The sequence below is a fragment of the Vidua macroura genome, chromosome 7 (genome assembly GCF_024509145.1).
Source record: "Vidua macroura isolate BioBank_ID:100142 chromosome 7, ASM2450914v1, whole genome shotgun sequence".
Taxonomy (NCBI): domain Eukaryota; kingdom Metazoa; phylum Chordata; class Aves; order Passeriformes; family Viduidae; genus Vidua; species Vidua macroura.
The window spans coordinates 20049212-20070182 of NC_071577.1; the positions used below are offsets into that span (position 1 = coordinate 20049212).

Consider the following 20971-nt stretch of genomic DNA (forward strand, 5'->3'; position numbering starts at 1 on the left):
GAGACCATGGTGTTGCATCACTGCCTGACTGTCATCCCCCATGGCTGGGATGGATCTGGCTGGCTTTAATCTCATTGTCCATCTCTCAGTGCGTGAAGGCCAACTGCGGGTTTGAGGCCCAGCAAATGACAAGCCAAGTTTGATATATCAGCCAATTAGTAGCATTGGTATTTATGCAGGAATGAAGCTGAAAGTGCAAATAAGGCCAGTGACTAAACCTTTCCAGCAATTACATTTAATAAGGTACTTCATGTTATTTACAGAAAAGATATATCACACAACTTCTACATGTAAATGCACAGAGTGTGAAGACAAAAGCTGTACTCTCGTAACATGCTAAACAAAATAAATAAACCAGAATTATTTTGGCACAATAACTATTACATAAATAAATATTCTAGAACATAATGAATTGACATTTATTTACAGTCTACTGAAAGTGCAAACAATTGGCTGAAAATTAAGATATTTGTAAATGTGTAAGACCAGAAAATGTGTTAACCAGCCACGATTAATTCTAGCTGAAATTTAAGGTTTTAATGTCCAGGAAAATATTCTCTTGAAATCCATTTGTGCATATTGTGCTCTTTTTGAACCAGTCCTTTGCTACCTTTAATGCTATTGATTTTAACGACCTTATTTTTTAACTGAATTTTGTAAAAACTTGATTGGTAGTTTAAAAAGAAGGAAGTAAAATGTAAACACTGATTAATCTATTTATCATTCAAAATATTTTCAGTCCTGTCAGTTTTCTGAAATGGCCACACTGCTTGTAGTAGTAGACAGTATGATTAAGACTAGGAATTTTTCTTAGTATTTGTTGTATTTAAAATGGAAATATTTGCAAGTCTTCTCTGAATGGAACTACACCTTAGACCACGCTTGAACCTACATTATTTCATCAGATCCTTACATCTATCTTCTATTGAGGTCAACAGTAGCTGAGCAAGCTAAACTGACGATCAGTTTTGGTCCTGACCTGAAGCATAAATCATAAAATACAGATTCTTAATTAGGGAGAAGGACTCACTACCTACCTTAGAACTGTTAAAAGCTTTTGTGCATTTCCCACTAACTATTCTATCTATGTGGGTTTTTTTAATCCATATGAGATATCACTTACTACACTTTAAGATGAATTAACAGTTCACAACATGGCCACCCATATACCTACAGTGCATACATTGTTCCTCAGCCAAAGTTCTCCAGCAGGCTGGTACATTGTGCGTTGCCTAAGACCTTATGGTATGTTTTTGCTTATTTGTAGTGGCAGTGCAGTAGCAGAGAAAGTGAAGTTCTTAACAAGTGACCTTGAGAGGATAAAAGATCGTTTCTCATCATTGCTTCAAATGTTTATGCTCGGCGCGGTTCCAGTCGGTGAGACATCTGTGATAAAGTTCTCTGGTTGTCAATCACATTTAATTGCCGCACGTAGCTCCGAACATCCTGATGGTTTTTATTAGTTAGGGCTGCATCAGGATCTGGTGAAAGAGAAATGATGTAGGATTGATACACGTAAATGGACAAATGCCTGAACAAAATGCACAACTCCTTACAAGCTGTCACAGGAAAGACTAGATCCTGGTGAGTTAAAAAGGAAATATTTAGAAATTGCTCTCTTTGAAACCTTTTCTCGGTATCTGATGGTCTTTCTGGTTACTACCCCCACAAATTAACTTTTCTTTTGGACATCCTTGGCTACATTTACTAAAATTGATGGTCCTTGGTTACAGTTTTAGAAATCACCTTATCAGTCATTAGCTATATATTATACAGCTAACAAGTACAATTTAAAGCTGCCCATTTGCTTTTGAACCAGCAACTTTAACAGATTCAAAATGATGTAATTGATTTAAGCCTCTTTTCATGCAATATTCTCATTTCTAGCTCAGTACTAAATATTTGTAACAATGTAATGTTTAGTGGCTGCCCCATTCAAGCCTCAGAATTTACTACCTGTTTATATTACTTAACCACATTATACCTACTTCAGCAGCAGTTATGGAATACTACTAAGTTAAATTCTAAGTATCTTCAGCCCCACAGGGAACAGCTTACAGTGTAATGTAATATGTGTTAGTTAACTTAAATTCAACTAAAAAATAATACTGAGGCATCTACATTACATTACACATACACACACACACAAACCATGGAATTTAGATCCAGTAGATCTATATACTGACATTTTGTTATATCATGAATAATGAAAATCTGCTTCTATTTCTAAGTATGTGGAGGTCTCACCAATGCTTAATACATCAAAATTAAAGACACAAAACCAGAAAAACCTGGATTGTGGATGAAAAAAAAAATCTTTCTTAATTTCTACAGTTCTACAGAAATTTCTACAGATCTTCTACAGCTAAGCTTTGACTCATATGGAAAGAAACTATTTTTATAAAAATATAGTTTTATATTATTTATTATGTTTATTATGTTGTTTGAGAAAGAGGAAGGGTGCTGTGAGTCAAAATGGATGAAGTGCTGAGGAAATGCCCATGTGACTGAGACTGACAATGCAGCTCGATGGGATGAGACCCACAGAGAAGCCTGTTTGACCATACAGCTCTGTCATCTTACATGGCCTCAAGGAAGTTCTAGTAATTATACTGACAAACAGGTTTTAAATTCACCGCCTTATGCAGTTATGTCATTTGTAAAGGCCATGTCTCCAGACTGGTTTCATATTAAAACAGCATTTATCCAAGCAAATATCTGTGTGCTGCTGCCTGCTAGACTTATTTCAACCACTTCTGAATCCAGTGTCTAATTTCAACTGGCTCTAATCTGAGAGATGGGTAGAGACCTCACAGATATTTAGCTTTTTCACATGCATGGAAAAGAGATAGAGGAGAAAGGGTTTATTAGAGCTTCCTGAAGGATATTTCATCCCATGAAACATCACAGTATCCAAACATGGAAGAATCACTGCAAAGCAGGCTCTTCAGTTCTGGTACACACAGAATTAGTTGTAATTACTGTAGCTACTGATGATAATGCTGACAGTACAGATGTTGTAATACACTTACTGAAAGACTGGCTTCGGCAGAATTTCACTGTCCTGACAGTGTTGGCAATCATGCGCTGGAAGGAAAAGATGGGATGCAATCAGAGAACAAGCACTGTATTTCATCATCATTCAAACGAAGCACCTAACTGTGCCTGAGTGTGAAGACACATGCCAATAAAAGCAGTCATATGAATGAAAATATAATTTTAATGCTGCTACTTTAATGTATAGGGTGTGATTTGCATTTACACAGGCTTTAAATAAGCATGAGTATAATTTACATGTGCTCAGAGAACTCCTTCCCTTGCTTGAATGCTGTAAAAGGCCCTAAGCAAGAATGAAAATCAGCCCCTTCAATGTGCATTCCTTTGATAACATCTTACCATATTAAAAAGTAAAAGGAATACCATGGAGTATATACATGTTAATTTAAAGACTATCAGCTCCTAACAGCAAGGCCATTTCTAGAATATATTCAGCAATTAAAGAGCTTCCACCTTTTATATAAACTCGAGTTTAAAATGCAGTCCTCCTGGAAGATGACAGTGTAAATAAGCACGAGGGTGATTCCACTGGCACAATGCTTGGTTCCCAGGTGAGAAGGCCACTGTCAGTACTGTGGCCTGCAGCCAAGTTTCATAAACAGACCTGTTACACATTGTTACTTTGCACAAGTGTATCTAACTCAATCTGAAAAGTGGATTCACTTTTTTTGGACCCTTCTACTGACAGTTCACAAAAAAAAAGCAGAAGTCACTTCTTGGCTGTGCTTCCCCTTCAGCAAAAAAGACATAATTTCATTCAATTCAGTTTCAATCAATACACATGCTGTGATAAATCAGATGTTATTTTACAATAGTTTTTAAGAAAAGAAATTAAGGTTAGTCATACAGCAAAACATTAGTTCTGGACTGTAGAATTTTAACTGGTTTCTGTGATTAACACTACAGAAATAATACATCCACTAGTATGGAGCAGAATTAGTTGTTCTACATAATGTCAAATAAACTGAAACTTCAGCAGTTAGCTAGATAGTTTGATTCAATCCCTGTTATAAGGACAACATTTGTTTCAGTTTCTTTTGCTTAGGTTAAGAAAAAGCAGAGGAAGGAAATGCTGTTCCCCATCAGACTCCAATGTCGGTGTTCCAACACAGCTACATCTTCTAACGCAGCACACTCTCACCAGGCTGCTTCACACATTATGGAAATTTTGTGTGAGATTAACAAGCTAGTTACCCATAAGCTCTCAATAAATGGAATTATATATCTCTTACTAGTGAACAAGAAAGCCTGGGGCATATGCTCCTCTAAATTCATTATAATCTTAAATGAAATCACAATTATAATCTTAAATGAAAATGTTACAAATGAAATAAGCTTGTGAAATCTGTCATTCCAGAAGTGGGAAGCGCCAATGTAAGACATTCCTTACACACACAATGGACAATCTCAGACTTTTAATGTACTATCAAGCATACAAAAATGAGTTGGTTGATCGGCATAAGAAACACTATTGATCAATGACGTCCTAAATGTGGATTACACATTGTATTATCAAATGAAATTGATCTAAAATATGTTATTTCTAAAACACACTTTCCCAAAATATCTAGGGAATCTGGATATGGATCTGCTTATGTTGTTCCTAAAGTTATATGTATCTACATTTATAATTCAAGTGAGAGTAAATTTTATCCTACGGTAATTTTCATACCTCTTCAAGCCACTATTACTATGCGGATTCTCTAAGGCACTTACCTTGCAAACATTCTCACAGGTGCTTAGCATTAAGCATGTGAATAAACTCCACTGACTTCAATGGAACCTCCTAAATACTCATGGTAACTGGGCCGAGACAGAACACACTGCATGTACAGTGTCAGTTTTTCAGTCAAAACCAACCAAATGTAAGTCAACACAACACAATCATATAAGCATGACTGTTTCACACCTCTATGGCTTCATATTTGGCTCTGTTACGTGATGCTGCTATTTTGATTTATACCAGTTCAAAATATACTAATCTACAATAACTGTTTCAAGGAGAGATCATAAAGTTGAACTGCCCCAGCCAACACAATGAAGTTTCAAAACTGTCTAGCTTCAAAGGAAGCTTTGCTAAGAACACTTCATTTTTAGGAAGATAGCTAGTTTTGCTTGATGTGCTTTCTAGATGGATTGTTAATACACATCCTAATTTTTCATACCTGTAAGTGTTTAGGTTTTAAAGCCTCATCTCATAATAATCTTTGGAGCTATTATTATTTAGCTTCATATATGAAAACAGATTTATCAAAAAAAGTGTTCTTTTACTCTTTTTTCTCTTGTGGTGAGTTTGTTCTCAAAAAAAGCAGAATATCCAGAAAAAATACTATCATGCAGTACTGTACTGAAAGAAAAATTATGGGCGTGTAGTGAAGGTTTTTAAAAAAGCTTTTGCTATTTTCAAATTTGCCATTATGTGAGCTCTTCTAGGCAAGGAAAAATGGAAGTGGCAACAGACTTGTCTGACTTCTGGTTAAAGGCTGGTCTGCCTGGCTTCCTTCAGTTGGCTGAAAGACTTCATTTTAAAGGGTTCCTTTGCCTTTTTCTGAAGATGATGTGATTCTATCTGTACATTCAGAATTATCCTGGCAATGATGAAATACAAACCAATGAGGAAGTGGATGTTAAGGCTGAGTAAATGGAGAAACTGTGGCCCAAAGATAGCACAAGCCAATGGGGAGATTCTGAAGCATTATGTATCTTTGAAGAGCTCTTTTCACATTACTTTTTTTCCAAGTGCTGTTCTACTGTCTCATAATGTCTAATCTCCTAACAGTTCCTCTTTGTAAGGTACAAGTGAATAGAAAAACAGGTTATGAAACAAAAGTGAAATTTTCCTTCCCGAATCTCATAGATAAGTTAGATTGTCTTCTTTTGATGCAAGAAAACTGGAAATAGGGACAGAAAAAATGTTCAGATGTAAGTTTAATTGCCTGCTCCTTATAGTTTTTCTTCAAATAGAGGACTACCTCTAGTCAATGCCTGCAAAGATTAACCTCTGTTTAAGTGCTAAGCAAGACCACTATCAAAAAGCCATACAAACCTAAATTTAGATCTTTCTGACATAGAACCAACTGCATAATATAACAAGTAATGGCTACTACCAGCATGCTGTGTGTACACAACAATACTCTTTCAAGTTTTACAGTTTGGAATTGTGGCAGCAGGCCAGCCCATTATCTTCTAATCCATTCCAAACACAGGTTGCTAAATATTATAAATATTCATAGATGCTATTGAAAACTACTAAGGGCTTTAGTCACACACTTTTTGCATAATCTTTATGTTCCAAAAATTAAAGAATGTTTGTCCTTTTTTTTTTTTTTTTTTTTTTTGCATATGGATAAGAGTGTGAATTCCCTTTTGTTCATCTCCACAAAACCTGAAAACAAATATGTAAAAATTCTCTAATCCTCTTTTCGCACCTGAAGGGTGAAGAGGCTTGACAAAAGGAAGCGTCAGTGGTCAGCACCATGGCACTATCTTGTGCTGCCATGGCAGGTCAGCACTTTCAGAGCTTTTTCCTGACTTCTGCTCCCCCTACAGGTGTTATTCCTAAGATAATGCCGGGTAATGTCATATGGGGAAGGTGACACAGAAAGTAATCTTTGTTCAGGCTCTCTGAACAAAGATTTGAGAAATGGCACTGATAAAGTTCCCAATTAATTGCATCTTCCCTTTGTCTATGAATACAAAATTCTGTACTGGCAGTCAGAGTGCTATTCGGCAGCTGAGGTTTGGCAAATAAATTCAGGAAGTGGTCAAGAATATGAAATATTGCCTGTCCCTAAGGAGAGTCATACGCAGTATTTTCCTCACTTTCCTCTCTCTTCTTTCCCTGCCAAGACCTAATTCTAGGAAAACGCTTGTAAATTTTTTCTAAATACATAGCTATAAAAGCAGTGTCACTTAAATGGTGTATATTGGCATGTACTGCAGGTTGTAGGTTGTTCTGTATCTGCTAAATCATACAGAGTTTACAGGAACTATTACTACTGGTGCTTTTTGGGTGCTTGCCTTCACCTGAGAAGAGGGTCATTCTAGATCACAAACTAATTGTGTTTGCTGCCTTCTGCCATCTTTGTATCTTTCACGTACTTGCAGCTCTCAAAATCTTCCCCACCTTCCAAACTAAAACTACAGTATTTAAAAAGCTTTAAAAGTTTTGCTCCTCTGTAATAAATACGTCTTCAGTTATTACATAGATGTGTCTTCTGAAGGCACATTTACAACTAACATGTACTGTCAAGTCACCAGGGGAGAAGAGATGTAGGTGGTTTGGTGTCATGTCATATATGCCAAACTAGAATGTACATCTGAGCAACACCATGGTAGAAACAGCTTGCAATCACTCCCCATCGGCTTCTTGCAGTGAGATAAGTAAAAGACATCCAATACTTTTCTTAAACCATGTCTTTTTTGCTATTGAAGACAAAGCCTTTTACTAAAGACTTACACTACAAAGACCAGTAATTTAGTAATTTTGCCTACTTATTGACAAATGCATAAATAATATTTTCCAGGCTGGATTTTAAGGCTTCATGCAATGGCATGAGTAAAGAGCACAAAGACAGTGCAAATACAAAGACTAAGAGCATACCTATTTCTGACATGTTCAGAACTGTTCACCCACATCTTGTACAAACCAAATGGGTCTGTTTACAAACTTCCCTCTTTACCCATAGCTGTGGCTTTGCCACACGTGATTACTCTCTTCCCTGGATAGGTCTCCCTGTCCTCCCACTCCTCACAGCCTCCTCCAGGTAAGGCATCTGTGGGGATCAGTGGATGGGGAAGGGGAAGAAAGAGCAGGCAGTCACAAAGGCAGCAGCAAGTAAAGCTCAGCAATGCTCTGCAGAGTGATGTCCCCTTACTACTGCCAATATCACTGTTCTGTCAGTCCACCACTGAAAAGATCAATATATAGGAAAGCATAGCAGGAAAAAATTGACTCAGTCTTTTTCTTTGTTAGCTTGAGTTGCTAAAAAAGACTAGGCTAATGTGGCTCAACACCATCTGTCTGTTTTTCCCTTCTTCTCTAGATAATTTTGTTCAATTTGAAAAAAGAACCCAGAGTTTTCAAACACAAGAAAGCTCCTACCAATTTTCTGTGAAAACAGATGGCTGTGGACAAGAGAAAGATTGTGTAAGTGCCCTCCTGTCTCCTTCAGGAAAAAGGCTGTAGTGCAAGTTCTTATGTTATGACAAAAGCCTATTCACACAGAATTCCCCAGCCATGAAGAAACAACACATGCCCCAGCCACAAGGAGAGATCTGAGCAGAGCTCAAGCACCCATGAAACACAAATGTTTAGGAAACCAGGCCTTGCTGTTTCTGGCACTCAGGGAGCTCCTGGCTCAGACACTGCCTGACAGCTTCTGCATGTTTTAAGATGCATCATTTAATATAAATAATAACAGAAACATCATGAAACAGAAAAGATTTAAAGGAAGCTGTTTCAGCTGAAGAGATGCCACTAGAAAAAACTTCTACTTTTGGCTGCCAGTTACAGGAATAAAGTTGTCAGCAGCACATCAGCTGTCGGGATCAGAGCTCTGTGGTGAGAATGCAGATGCGATGCCAGAGGCTGTTCTCAGTTTCATCACTGGGCTTACATGGGAGTAGGAGGGACCCACCTCCTCCAGTGGCAAATGGCACCACCAGTGGCAACTACCCAGATATTTTTATTCATAAACTTCAGCAAACATAAAAGGAAACAATATTCCAAAGAACCAAGATGTTTCAGAAACATCAGTAAGAGTGGCTCCCAGCAATACTCTAAGGAATCTCCATCTGCTTATGACAGAATCGTGCAGCACAACAAACAGAAAGAAACAACAAAGGGCAAGACATGATTCCTGTGAGAAAATCTGGTTTCTACTTTTCTCCTGAAAATGGCAAAGAAACATCACAAAAACACCTTGGGCTTATACTTATTTAAAAGAGAGGATAATTTACCTGAGAGTTATCTGGCTGAGTGGTCTTGTCTTCACAGTTTAATATCTGGCAATTATGTGTGGATATGACAGTTTTAAGCTTAACGCAAGTAGGCGGCAGCGACTGAGGTTTAACAGTAGGCTTTTCTTCTTTGCTTGACCTGATGACACATGCAAAAAGCTAAAAACTGCCAGGTCCACAGTAGGATTTGAATGAATTATGTGGGTGGAATTTGAATACAGGTTGCTCTGAACATCTTTGGGTTGAGAAAAGCAGTAAAAGCACCATAGAAGCATGCAGAAGAGTGAAGAACAATAAAGATATGGAAGATATACTTGCAGTAAGGCCTGGGGAAAAACCAGAGTGAGCTTTTTGGTACAGTACCAACCAAAGAAAGGCTTAGAACACTAAAAAAGGAGAATGTTTCCCTTTCTGGTGAGTTGAGGAACATGAGACATAATACTGAATCCCTAAGAAATATGCAGCATCAAAAATGCACTATCTGATCCTCACATTCCTCTCCTAAAGAAAATGATCAAAACTTAGATTACTGGTACTACATTCTTGCAGCATAAAATATTATTTAGAACTTCTGGGTGCTACTAGTAAACTCTTTTTCTAGGGGTAACATTCTTTTGAAGATAAGACAATTAGCAGACTATCGTAAAGAGGGCAGAACTGCAGCAACTTAGATATAGATCAGTTTAAGCTGCTATAAAATTCACTCTTGGCCTTGGGAGTGCCAAATGTGGTACAGAGTGGTGTAGAACTATTCTTAAATGACAAGCCCGTGTTGAACTTCTGTCTATGGGAAGTGCTTACAGGAGAGCTCCTCCCTTCTGTAATGGCTTTCACACAAAATGAGGCATAAAGAGCTTGAAGCAGGAGCTCTGAGGCCAGTGGATGTACCAGCTCTTCTGGCTCAGGAGGTGCAAACAGGCCAAGTGAGGTGGACATGTTGGAGCTAGCCACAGCACCATGGCTGTGTTCATTGTTATAGCAATGCAGCTGCCATCCATTCCATTTGGAAGTTTTCCAGCCAAGTCTGAGATCCCTTTGTGTTCCCCAAAGTATTTACTATCTCTGCTGTTAAATCTATACCCAATTACGACAGGCAATGCAGAAAAAAGTCCTTTTCTGCAGGTAGAAGTCTCAAGGCCTTTGGAAGGAGGTGGCAACACAGTCTGCATATGCAATTACAGAATGCCATTATTGCAAAGTGAGGTCAGGCCCTTACTCAGGCATTAGCACTGCCATTTACTTACAAAATGTCTCATCTTATTAAAGGGGTATTTTCACCCAAGAACAGAGGCTGTCCTGGAGCTACAGATTAAAATCTAACAGAATTCACTCAGAGTGATGATCATTTTTCTGTGAAGTTTTTTAAAGAGCTTAAAGTACTCCTTTTTTCCCCTCTGCAGTTATCAGTGCTCAGAGGGTCAGACAAACACCTCCACAGTGCAGTGGAAATAACTGGAGTTATGTAACTCCAGTGGAATGGAGTGGTTCTGATTACTGTACTACTAAGAAGAAGCACATGTAGATGCCAGAGGAAATATGCTCTAGCATGGCTGCTGAATGGCTGAGAGGAAATGGCCTCAAGTTGTGCCATGGGAGGTTTAGATTGGATGTGAGAAAGAATTTCTTCACTTTAAGGGTGTTCAGGCATTGGAATAGACTGCCCAGGAAAGCGGTGGAATCACCATGCCTGGAAGTGTTCAAAGAGCACGTGGACGTGGCACTCAGGGACAAGGTTTACTGAGGAACCCAGTGGTGCTGGGCTAAGAGTTGGATTCAGGGATCTTGGAGATCTTTTCCAACCTTAGTGATTCTGTGATTCTACTACTGACCGCCAGAGCAATACATCAGGTTTGGTTTTCCTATGCAGATGCCATAGCTGGGTTTGGCTAATGCAGGTTCTCAGAATCAGGTGTCATTAACCACACTAATGAGGAACATGACCTTAGCAACCAAGAAAATGTCTTCTTACTGCTGAGAAACTCAAGTTTCAGTTGAGACTTCTGCAATGGAAAGTTGCCTGTCTGCAGTTTTTGACAATGGTGTTTGAAATTATAACAGCTTAGGTGCAGGACTTATCTCAAATTTGAGCATACTCTTGCCTTTTATCATTGATTCTCCTTTCCAGTAGGAAAGCAATCAAGCCACAGACTTCTTTTCCTCTGTGAAGGGAAAGAAGAAAATATATGTTGTGCAAGTTCTTTTCAATGCTTTTTTCATTCTCCAAGGAGCAATGCAGAACTATCCCAGCCCGAGACAGTTCAGGCCTGTTTGAAGGAACAGCAGTTAAAATCACAGGTTGGTCCCAAACTGTTAAAAAGTGTCTCTAACAGCTCTGCTTCCTGTCCCTGATACTCCCTCTCCTATGAAGCATTTTGGCTGTGCAAGGCTCAGTGGGCAGTTTATTCTCCGCCTCTGTGATGTTTTCCAGAAAACCAGCGGTCTCAGGCTCTGTGTACAATGCAGGCTATTTTTGCCAGGTCTTGGTCCTGCCTTCATTCTCTCTAGATGAAAGTCACTGTTGAGAAGTTTCTTGAAGAGGTGAACAGTGAGGTATTTTAAGTTTCCTTTCAAATATGTCATACATACCATTTTTTCGAAGTTTACTAGATTGTCAGTGAATGTCTTGTTTCCCTCATGAGTAAACGTCATGTCTGTATAGAAATAAAAAACACATAAAAGCCCATTTCTGAATCATGGCCATACAAAACAGCAGAATGATCTACCCTTACAAAAATTGTAGCAGCTGTAAAAGTAAAACATTTAGGCTTTAATTTGCAGCATTTCTAAGACTAATAAAATTGAGGTATGATATCCAGATGTACAAACCCAGTTTGTCTCGTCTCTGTGTCGTGCTTTTCATAATGGAAAAAGATCATACCTCACACTGAGATTGATTTTTGTTTTTTCTTGCTGCTACTCTTATCCTTCAGATATTTGACAAATAGCTTTCAAGTTAATAATTCTAGTAACATCCAAGCTTACCTTTTATAAGCAGTGGCATGAAAGGAATTATTGGAGGGTCCAATTTAGCTACAGTTAGTCTGTAGGCCCTATGGTTTCTTGATGGATCCTTACAAAAAAAGAGAAATCAAATAATTACTAATAAGTATCATTATACGTATCAAGACACTATATGCATTGATTTAGATGTCATGGCATTTATTAAAAACATTATTTTTTCCTGTGACTTTAAAAGTGCATCTGCAAATTCATATACCTTTTATGATTCTCCCAGACTGGTTACACAATGAGAATGCAGCCACTAAACACAAACATTTTTTCATGCCAAATAGCTAGGTTAGATATGATTACAAAAACATTCTTCATAAAAATAACATGTATTTCTTCCTCCCTCCTTACAGCTGCAGATCCAGTTTTGCATATGTTATAGCACTAAAATGTATTGCCTGGAAAAATCCAGGTTGAAAAATAGAATTTCCCATATGCACTATTGGAAAACAAGTGATAAAGCTTTTCTGAGTTCCCAGATTAACTTTGAGTGGTACATAAGTTCTCTCAGAGTAGGTTCCTAAGAGTATAATTTATTAGTCATACATACTTGTTTTAGCAGCTCTAAAATGGGATCATAAACTTCTTAAAGTCAAACAAGGACATATAAAATGTTCTGAATCAAGGAATTCAAATCAGAAACTGAATTATCTCAGATTGTGCATAGAATAAGGGATCTATTGCTATTCACCATTAAGCTTTCAAACTCTGCATAGATCTTCTTGAACTTGCTTGGGAGTTTCTGTTAATAAAAACAAAAATAGCAAACCTTAATTAAATCAGATCAGTGCGGTAATTTTAGTGTAAATGCTAGTTCCTTCTACAATGCCCTAAGTCAGGAAAGTGCTCTTTTTTTTGCCAGATATTTCTAACAATGTGCTAATCTAAAATACAACATGTTTCCTAGCAACCAGATTAAAAATAGAGACGGGACCAGCCATGAAACCTGGATCCTGATTTAAACCCCGACTTGAATTTAGTCCTTTGGGATGTTTCGATTCAGATTTTTGTTTGGCTCACATAGCAATCAGTGAATTCAGAATGTAATGGAAATTCATGTGGATGCTTTCAGGACATCCCTGATTATAGCCTATCTGAAAATACAATTTGCACACAGCTTCTGTAGGGGCAGATCAGCTTAATTATTCATACCTATGATGAACTGCCCTTGAAAACATTCATATCCAGGCCTGGGCATTTCCAGGAGGTTTTTTTGCTCATGCTGATGCATTTATTAGTAAAATTCTTGACATGCTCAGCAGCAAAAGTCCTCCATCACTTTCTGGGGTACAAATTAATGAGTATTTTTTCAATCCACAACCTGCACAAATGAATAATGGTCAGATGATCATATGATTGAGATGAGATGGGCTTTACTAAAAAATTTCTTTCCCCCTCGTGCATAGTATGTTACACAGATTAAATAACTTTACTCTGAAGACTATAAGATATGTTATAAATTGGTTTCAGAGATCACTGTAAATTTTTATGTACAATCAGAACATGTCAGTTATTTTTAGTAAGAAACTTCTCTATATTTACTGAATTTTTCAGACTACTATTAGCAGTGGATAACATTAAAAATTAATAGAGACTTTACAGTACAGAAATGATTTTTTGCAATACTTTCTACATTTGAAGTGTGTACCCTAGCAAGCTATTTACACTGTGCCACAGCAAGGGCCTAATTTTTAATGATGTGTGTCAACAACTATGTGCCTAGTTTGCATATGCATGCAGATTAGGTATTTGTGAAGTAAGTGGTATAATTGGACATTTGCACCTGCAAATATCTAATTTCTGCATGCAACTAATGTAAATGCGTGATAATATAGAAAAAAAATAGGTCTTGGTATGTTTGTCTTTAAGTATTTTCTGTATATATCTGGCTAAAAATCAAATTGCAGAAATTCTCTTGTTAAACCAACTGCTCTACAGAACCAGAGTATGATAACATTTCCATGATCTCAAGTTAATTTTCCACATGCACAAATGATCTGTGCCCCCCTACCAGCTCAGACCTGGTGCCTATTTCAGATTGCTGTATGTAGTATATACATTCGATTCCTTCTTCTCTAGTCCTGTACTGTCTCAGCTCTCCAACTCCTCTCAGTAGCCACAAATAAAAGGTCATTACTTTGAGAAACTGAAAATCTTTGCCTGTTGCACTGATTTTATATGATACACATACTTTTGAAAACAGGACTGGTGTACTCTCAGACATGTTAGTCTGATCTGTGTCAGAGCACATTTTATAGGTATTCAAATCTTGCTTTCAGTTGCATCAATAACCTCAGTCATGCTAATTATTTTGAATTTCTAATGAACAAAATGTATGCACATTGAAATCTATACTGCTTTTGATAACCAGTATGTTCTCAGTGGTTACACTGCAGCTGGACACTGCACCCTTTTTATACACTCATACAAAAGAGCAAAGCCACAGCAAAAGGTGGAAGCTCTGAGAATGAAGACCAAACTGCCAGTAAGCATGGAAATGTATGTCAGAGAGAAAACCAGAACTGGTTAGAAGAAACCCACATTTTAACAGGGCAACAGAGTCCCTGTGGAGATCAGAAAATAATATGTATAAACAGAGGATGAATTTAACAGAATTATCAGTGGAGTGATCTCACTGAACCACCAGTAAAGTGAAGGCACACAGATGATGGGCTGATCTAAGAGGTTAGCTGGCTAGCTTGCTCATCCTGTTGGGCAGTTTAGCTCAGCAACAGGAGCCACTGTTGTCACTCTTGTTAACTCCTGTGAGTATTCAGCATATCCATGGGTGTACTATACTGCCTTACTAACAAATACTGTCAGCCTTAGCTAAGGCTTATGGTCAGGAGCTGAATTAGTAGATCTAGCTTTATCAATAATAAAGGCCCAATTCATGTTTTTGCTAATTACAAGCACAAGTCCCCATCAAGCTTCCTGGAATAGGATTTTAGCAACAACTTACCTCCCACGTTAATGAGAGACGGCTCACAGCAACATTACTCAGTCCCATAATAATAGCAAAAAAGGAATTCAGATTTTTGTATTCTTTACAGCTGAAACACAAAGGGCCAGGTTTTAAGTTGTATATATCAGTCAGAGCAGTACTTACGACAACCTTAAGAGCGCTGAACCCAGGCATCTAGGTCACTTAGAAGTGACTGAATTTAGACAGTCTTGGCCAGCATGCTTGCAGACACCTCTTCACCAGTGTGTTAGCACTTCACCACACTCTGGAGGCTTCTTTCCTTTCCCTCCTAAAATGATCTCCCTTCTTCTACTTCACTGGGTGCCAGCTTCTGCAAGGACTTATAGTCTTTGAAGCAATTCTCCACCCAGAAACACTGTCCTGAAACTGGGCTCAATTCAGTCCCAAGAGATACCAGAAACAGTGTAAACAACTGTTTTTAACTTCATTTGCTGCAGAACTTGCTGAGAGCTCCTGAACAGCTAATGACTGCTTGAAGCTCTCCTTAGGCAATCTTCATTGCACTTTACAGGGCCACTGAGTCTTTTTAAAGGGAGAAGACCATCTGTCTAGAGATGCCCCATGCCAGTGACCTCTCCTGCAGTACAGGATTTCTATTACTTATAGATTCTGGGACTTCTAGTATGTTTCAGGAAAAGAGCAGCCATTTGTTACCAGCCTCATTAAAGAGGTCCCGGGCAAAAGGAGCTCCAGGTCACGCTCCATCTCTAATGCAAAGAAGGATTTTGCTATCAGTCAGGAAAAACTGGAACATGTAATTGAGTGCTACCTTGGGAAGATCCAACATGTCGTATGAAGGAGTAGATACAATCTGATGGGTATAGTCAATCTGATGGGCATAGTCAACACAACTGCTCAGCTGGGTCTGCCTCACTGGCTCACTGACTCAATAGGAAGGGAAGAGATAGAACAAAGCCTATCAGAAAAAAAACTCACAAAACTGCATCTCACTGGGTTTTGGCACATCTCAACTGATGTGCCAACATCCAATTTCAGCACCTCAGTCTCTGTTTCTTCAGTTGTGACTGGCCTTCCTTAGGGGTTGGTATTGAGACTGTTGGGGTTTAATATCTCTATCAGTGTCATGAACAGTGGCATCGAGTGCACCTTCAGCAGGTTTGCTGATGACACCAAGCTGTGTGGTGCAGTTGACATGCTGATAGAAGGGATACCATCCAGAGAGACTTTGACAGGCTTGAGAGATGGGGCTGTGTGAACCTCATGAAATTCAACAAGGCCAAGTGCAAGGTCTTGTACCTAAGTCGGGGCTATCCCAAGTACAAACACAGGCTGGGTGAAGAATGGATTGAGAACAGCCCTGGGGAGAAGTACTTGGGGGTGCTGGTGGCCAAGAATCTTACATGAGCTGATAATATGTGTTCGCAGCCCCAAAAGCCTACAATGTCTTGGGCTGCAGTAAAGCATCATGGCCAGCAGGCCAAGGGAGGTGGCTCTCCCCTACTGTTCTTGTGAGGCCCCACTTGCAGAGCTGTGTCCTGCTCTGGGACTCCAACATATGAAGGAAATGGATCTGTTGGAGTGAGTGCAAAGGAGGACATTGTTGTGGTGAGACACTGCACAGCCTGCCTAGAGAAGTTGTGGATGCCCCATTCCTGGAAGGGATCAAGATCAGGTTGGATGGGGCTTTAAGCAACCTGGTCTAGTGGAAGGTGTTCCTGCCCATGGCAAGGGGGCTGGAACCTAATGATCTTTACGGTCCTTTCCAACCCAAACTATTCTATGATTCCATGATTTACCAAGAAAACTTTAACAAGATTCAACCTATGATTCTCATATTTTTAATTCATCATTGAAGCTCTTAGCTCCTCTGAGGTATCCTTAGCTTCAGACAAAATTAGTACAATCATCTTGTCCTACTCTCTGACTCCGTAATTGTCACATCATCCTATTCTCCATCATCCACACCATTCTATTCTTTCTGTACCTCCATTTAACCAGACCTGGATGTATTGAGTGAGTGAATCCTTGAGATCTTGGCCTCACTTGTGTCTGCACTGTGTGAACACTGAGCATGTGAATAAATGATCTCTCCCACATGCTGGTTGGTCTGTTGGGAGATTGCTGCCTTCTCAGATCTTCTGGCAGAGCTGCTCATACAAATTCTCCCACAGTGACAGTGAGCAAGGGTAGAAAGGATAAACTGAAATGCTAAAGCTACATCAACTTAATCTACTAGTCCAGGTGAGGGAGTGCCTCACTAGTGGATCTGAGGGGAGCTAAAGATGAAAAGCAGACAGGATAGGCTGTCCATGATAACCTCTTCCCTAGGCACAAGTAAATCCATAAAGGGATATCTGTCCACAGCCCGTGACAGGATTAGGAATAAATTATGGCAGGGTAAAATAATTAGTAACACACAGCACTAGTGCTCAAACAAAGTAGGCAGCTGCAACTGTATCTGCAATATTTAATTTGCATCTACCTTCATATTAAAAAGGAAATGTTTTGCCAAATAACCTGGTAAGGAATATAATTTGACAAAGTCCCAGTTAAAATCCATATAGACACATGATGTTCTACCCCAGATATTCAGTAAATTCTACAGGGACTACTATAAATAGCTCAGTTCCAGATAAATGACCCCTGTAAGGCACTAGAAACAGAGCTGCATAGCTCTACTGCATATAAACTCCATGTAAAATGTCAAAAAGTGGATCCTCTAAAGCACCACAATGCACCACCTCAGAGCTGAGGTCCCTCTGCCCCACAGAATGGACTGTACAAGAAAAATCTTCCTGTTAGAATGAATAGTAAACACACACACACACACTCTCTCGTCTCCAAAACAAACATGTATGTGGTTAAAGTCTCTTTGTACTTAGAGAAGCATATTCATCTTGGCATTTTCTCTGTAAACACACATTTCAAAAATTTCTTACAGGCTCCTTGGGCTTATAACATATGCACATGTACAGAAAGAATGATTTTCAAAATCTGAGTGAAAGTATCTGAGTACACTGATACACAAGAAGGCTTCTAAATAGCCTGTGGATATATCCACAAAGAGAAAATACACACAAACTGCATTTGCAGATATCCATAAGAGTATGTGCAAGCACATCCCAGAAGGACTTTCTTATACAATTAATATGGGAAGAACTCACTCTTGGAAATATAGTTCACTTCTTCCTTCGTTTGAAAGTTCATTCCTACAATAGCTGGAGAAAAGAGATGAACTTGGTAACCCCTACATCCTTTTCCAGCAGATGCTAAAGTGACACTGGCTCCTGGAACTGAAAGCACATGTGCACAGCACTTGGAGCCAGCACTTGGCCTTGCGCTTGCCTGCACAGACTTGGGAGCACACATCAAGGGTGCATAGGGTGGCAGACACAAAATGATGTGCCTTCTGCAATGATATCTGCACCTCAAGCCACAGAACTGAAAAAAGCTTCTCAGTAGCAGTTATCTTTGAAAATGAGTACGTGCAAGGCATCTCGTTACCACCAGTCATGCCTAAGATTAATAGTGCAGCACTGAGCTGTTCTCCCTGAACACTTTTCTAATGAGTCTAGTACTTCTAGGTAGGGTAAAGTTCTCATTAGGTCTCAAGGATCTTCACAGGCAAAACTTCCTCAAAGATATTGCTTCAAGGTCTGGGCTTTTTCTCCTCTCTAACTTCGGTGCACTTTGTGTTTGTTTTAGTGCATGTGTAGCAGCTGTTACCATGGCAGCACTGCACAGAGGGCAGCAGCCTGGCAAAACTCCCCAGCGCCTTTCCAGCAGCTGGAATTAAACCTGCCCTCTTGGTTTGTACAGAGGAAAATCTTGTGCTTCAGATTTCTCTGCTTTTAGGAGACAAAGAGAACCCAGCAGAGCAGACTGCTTTTAGCTATTTATTTTTAGCATTGTAGTGATACCAGAAACATGGACGTAAACAGGAGGTTGTCAGGCTGTTGTAAATAGCACAAGATTAAACCCATGACTTGGAGGAACTCGCAGGCTAGGGAAGTTTATTAAGGAGATATTTAACTGTAATTTTTAGGATACTTGATTTCAAGTGTTTATGGAAATTACTATTTTATCTTAATGACCACATTTCAACATTTTCTCATTTAATGCCAGAGATTAGGAAAGACCCCGACGTCTGTGTGGGTGCCACTGCCCTCTCCTGGGCACAGCCCGCCAGGCCGGCAGCTGCTTCCCACTCTTGCGCTGTGCAGTGAGATAATGGAATATGCGGTGCGTGTATTTTTAGAAACTAAAGAGGTAAATTCTGTCCTCTGTTCTAAATATAAAACTGATCCTGCATGCCCACCACCATATTTTTTAAATCTTCAGCTTTGACGAACCACAATCCAATTGCAGGGCCCGAAGTAGATTCCAGAAGGAAGCTGGTACTTGCAGAGCAGGGTATCCTGGAGGAAGGAGCCACACTGATCCCCAGTTTTGATGTGAACACAGACTTCAGCTATGTGCAACTACTAACTGGGAGGAGGGCAGCATCACAGCAGCAATAGTAATCTCTTCTTTTACACAACTCCATGTAATGATGCAAAAAAGTTAAAACCTTGGTTTAACTGCAAGTAACAGCATCTCTGTTGGTAGAACTGCCTAAAGGCTTCTAGCTACAATGCCCAGAGCTATAGACAAACACTACAGACCTCAGCAAACTGTTTTTCAGACATCAATAAATACACCATGAGCTGGAAAGGGAGGGTGAGTGTAACCATAATAAAAATCTGTACCTATGCAGGGCATGGATATACCCCTGCTCCCTCTGAAGTCAGTCACTGCTCCCTTTTCAGTCAGTCACTGAAAAGGGTCTGGAACTATTCTCTTGGCACCACCCTTCAAGATATTTGAATGTATGGATGAGATCTCCTCTCAGTCTACTTTTCTCTAGACTAAACAGGCCCCGCTCTTGCAGGCTCTCCTCCTATGAGAGATGCTCCAGACCCCATATCACCTCTGTGGCCTCTACCGGACCCTCTCCAGTAGCTCCCTGTCACTTTGGTGCTGAGGAGCCCAGAACTGGGCACAGTATTCCAGATGTGGCCTCACCAGAACTGAATAGACATGGAGGAACGCCTCCCTTGACTTGCTAGCCACACTCTTCTCGATGCACCCAAGATCCCACTGGCCCTCCTGGCCCCCAGGGCCCACTACTGGGTCATGGTTACCTTGTCATCTACCAACAGTTCCAGTCCCTCTCTGCAGAGCTACTCCTTAGTAGGTCAGCTCCCAACCTGTGCTGCTACTTGGGGCTACTTTTCCCCAGGTGCAGGACCCTACACTTTGTATCATCAGCAAACTTACTGCAAATCCCAAACAGAATGAAAGTAACATGAGTGTCATCATCTCCATGCTACATCTCTTTACTCTCCCTTCTTGGTTTTCCCACTCAGGGCAATTCTGAGAATGGTTTCCCTGAGCAGAACCAGACACATTTCTGTTCTCAGGAGAATTAGGCTCAATTTTGTTAATATTTACTAATTCACATACTAATATTTGCTAATATTGCTGTACGGAAGGGTAAATGAAGGAGTCTCCTAATGAACTGAAATATATTTTCTCACAAATTTGATGTAGAAACATGGTCCTAAGAGATCACAGATCAAGGAGCAATGGAGAGTAGCACAATAAAGAAGAATATGTGTTAACAAGGTTCTATACAGCCCTATAAGAAAACAGACAGAATTACCAAATACAGAATGTTTTAACCTCTACTCTGTGTGGCTGTCTGAAAAGAGAAAATAAAAACACATTGGCTATACTGAACCTCACTTCCAGCTCCCATATGATTGTATACTTACTGGGCTGCTATCTTAATGTATTTCTTTAAGAGCTGAACACGCTTGCTGAGTTGAGAGCAAAGACAAATCTCGGTGACCACCCAGAACTGAATTTCATTGAATCTTCTTAAAAACAAGTCCAGATTTGCTGTGGTCTTTTTAAAATTGTGCCTTCCAAAAGTGTGATAGATCAATTCCAGCT

The 20971-nt window shown here is 39.4% G+C and overlaps 1 protein-coding gene across 2 annotated transcripts in view; it reads right to left on the reverse strand.

Annotated features, from left to right (window-relative positions):
* Positions 1 to 219: 219 nt before the first annotated feature.
* The window catches only part of RAPGEF4 (Rap guanine nucleotide exchange factor 4), a 147960-nt gene continuing 127208 nt past the window's right edge, over positions 220 to 20971 (reverse strand). For both annotated transcript variants that reach the window (XM_053981812.1, XM_053981813.1), the window contains 7 exons: positions 20791 to 20969; positions 14990 to 15080; positions 12719 to 12769; positions 12001 to 12088; positions 11605 to 11669; positions 3033 to 3087; positions 220 to 1481 (listed from right to left, as the gene is read on the reverse strand). In XM_053981812.1, the coding sequence (XP_053837787.1) occupies positions 1354 to 1481; positions 3033 to 3087; positions 11605 to 11669; positions 12001 to 12088; positions 12719 to 12769; positions 14990 to 15080; positions 20791 to 20969 (657 nt within the window). In that variant the 3' untranslated portion in view covers positions 220 to 1353. The remainder of the gene's footprint in view (positions 1482 to 3032; positions 3088 to 11604; positions 11670 to 12000; positions 12089 to 12718; positions 12770 to 14989; positions 15081 to 20790; positions 20970 to 20971) is intronic.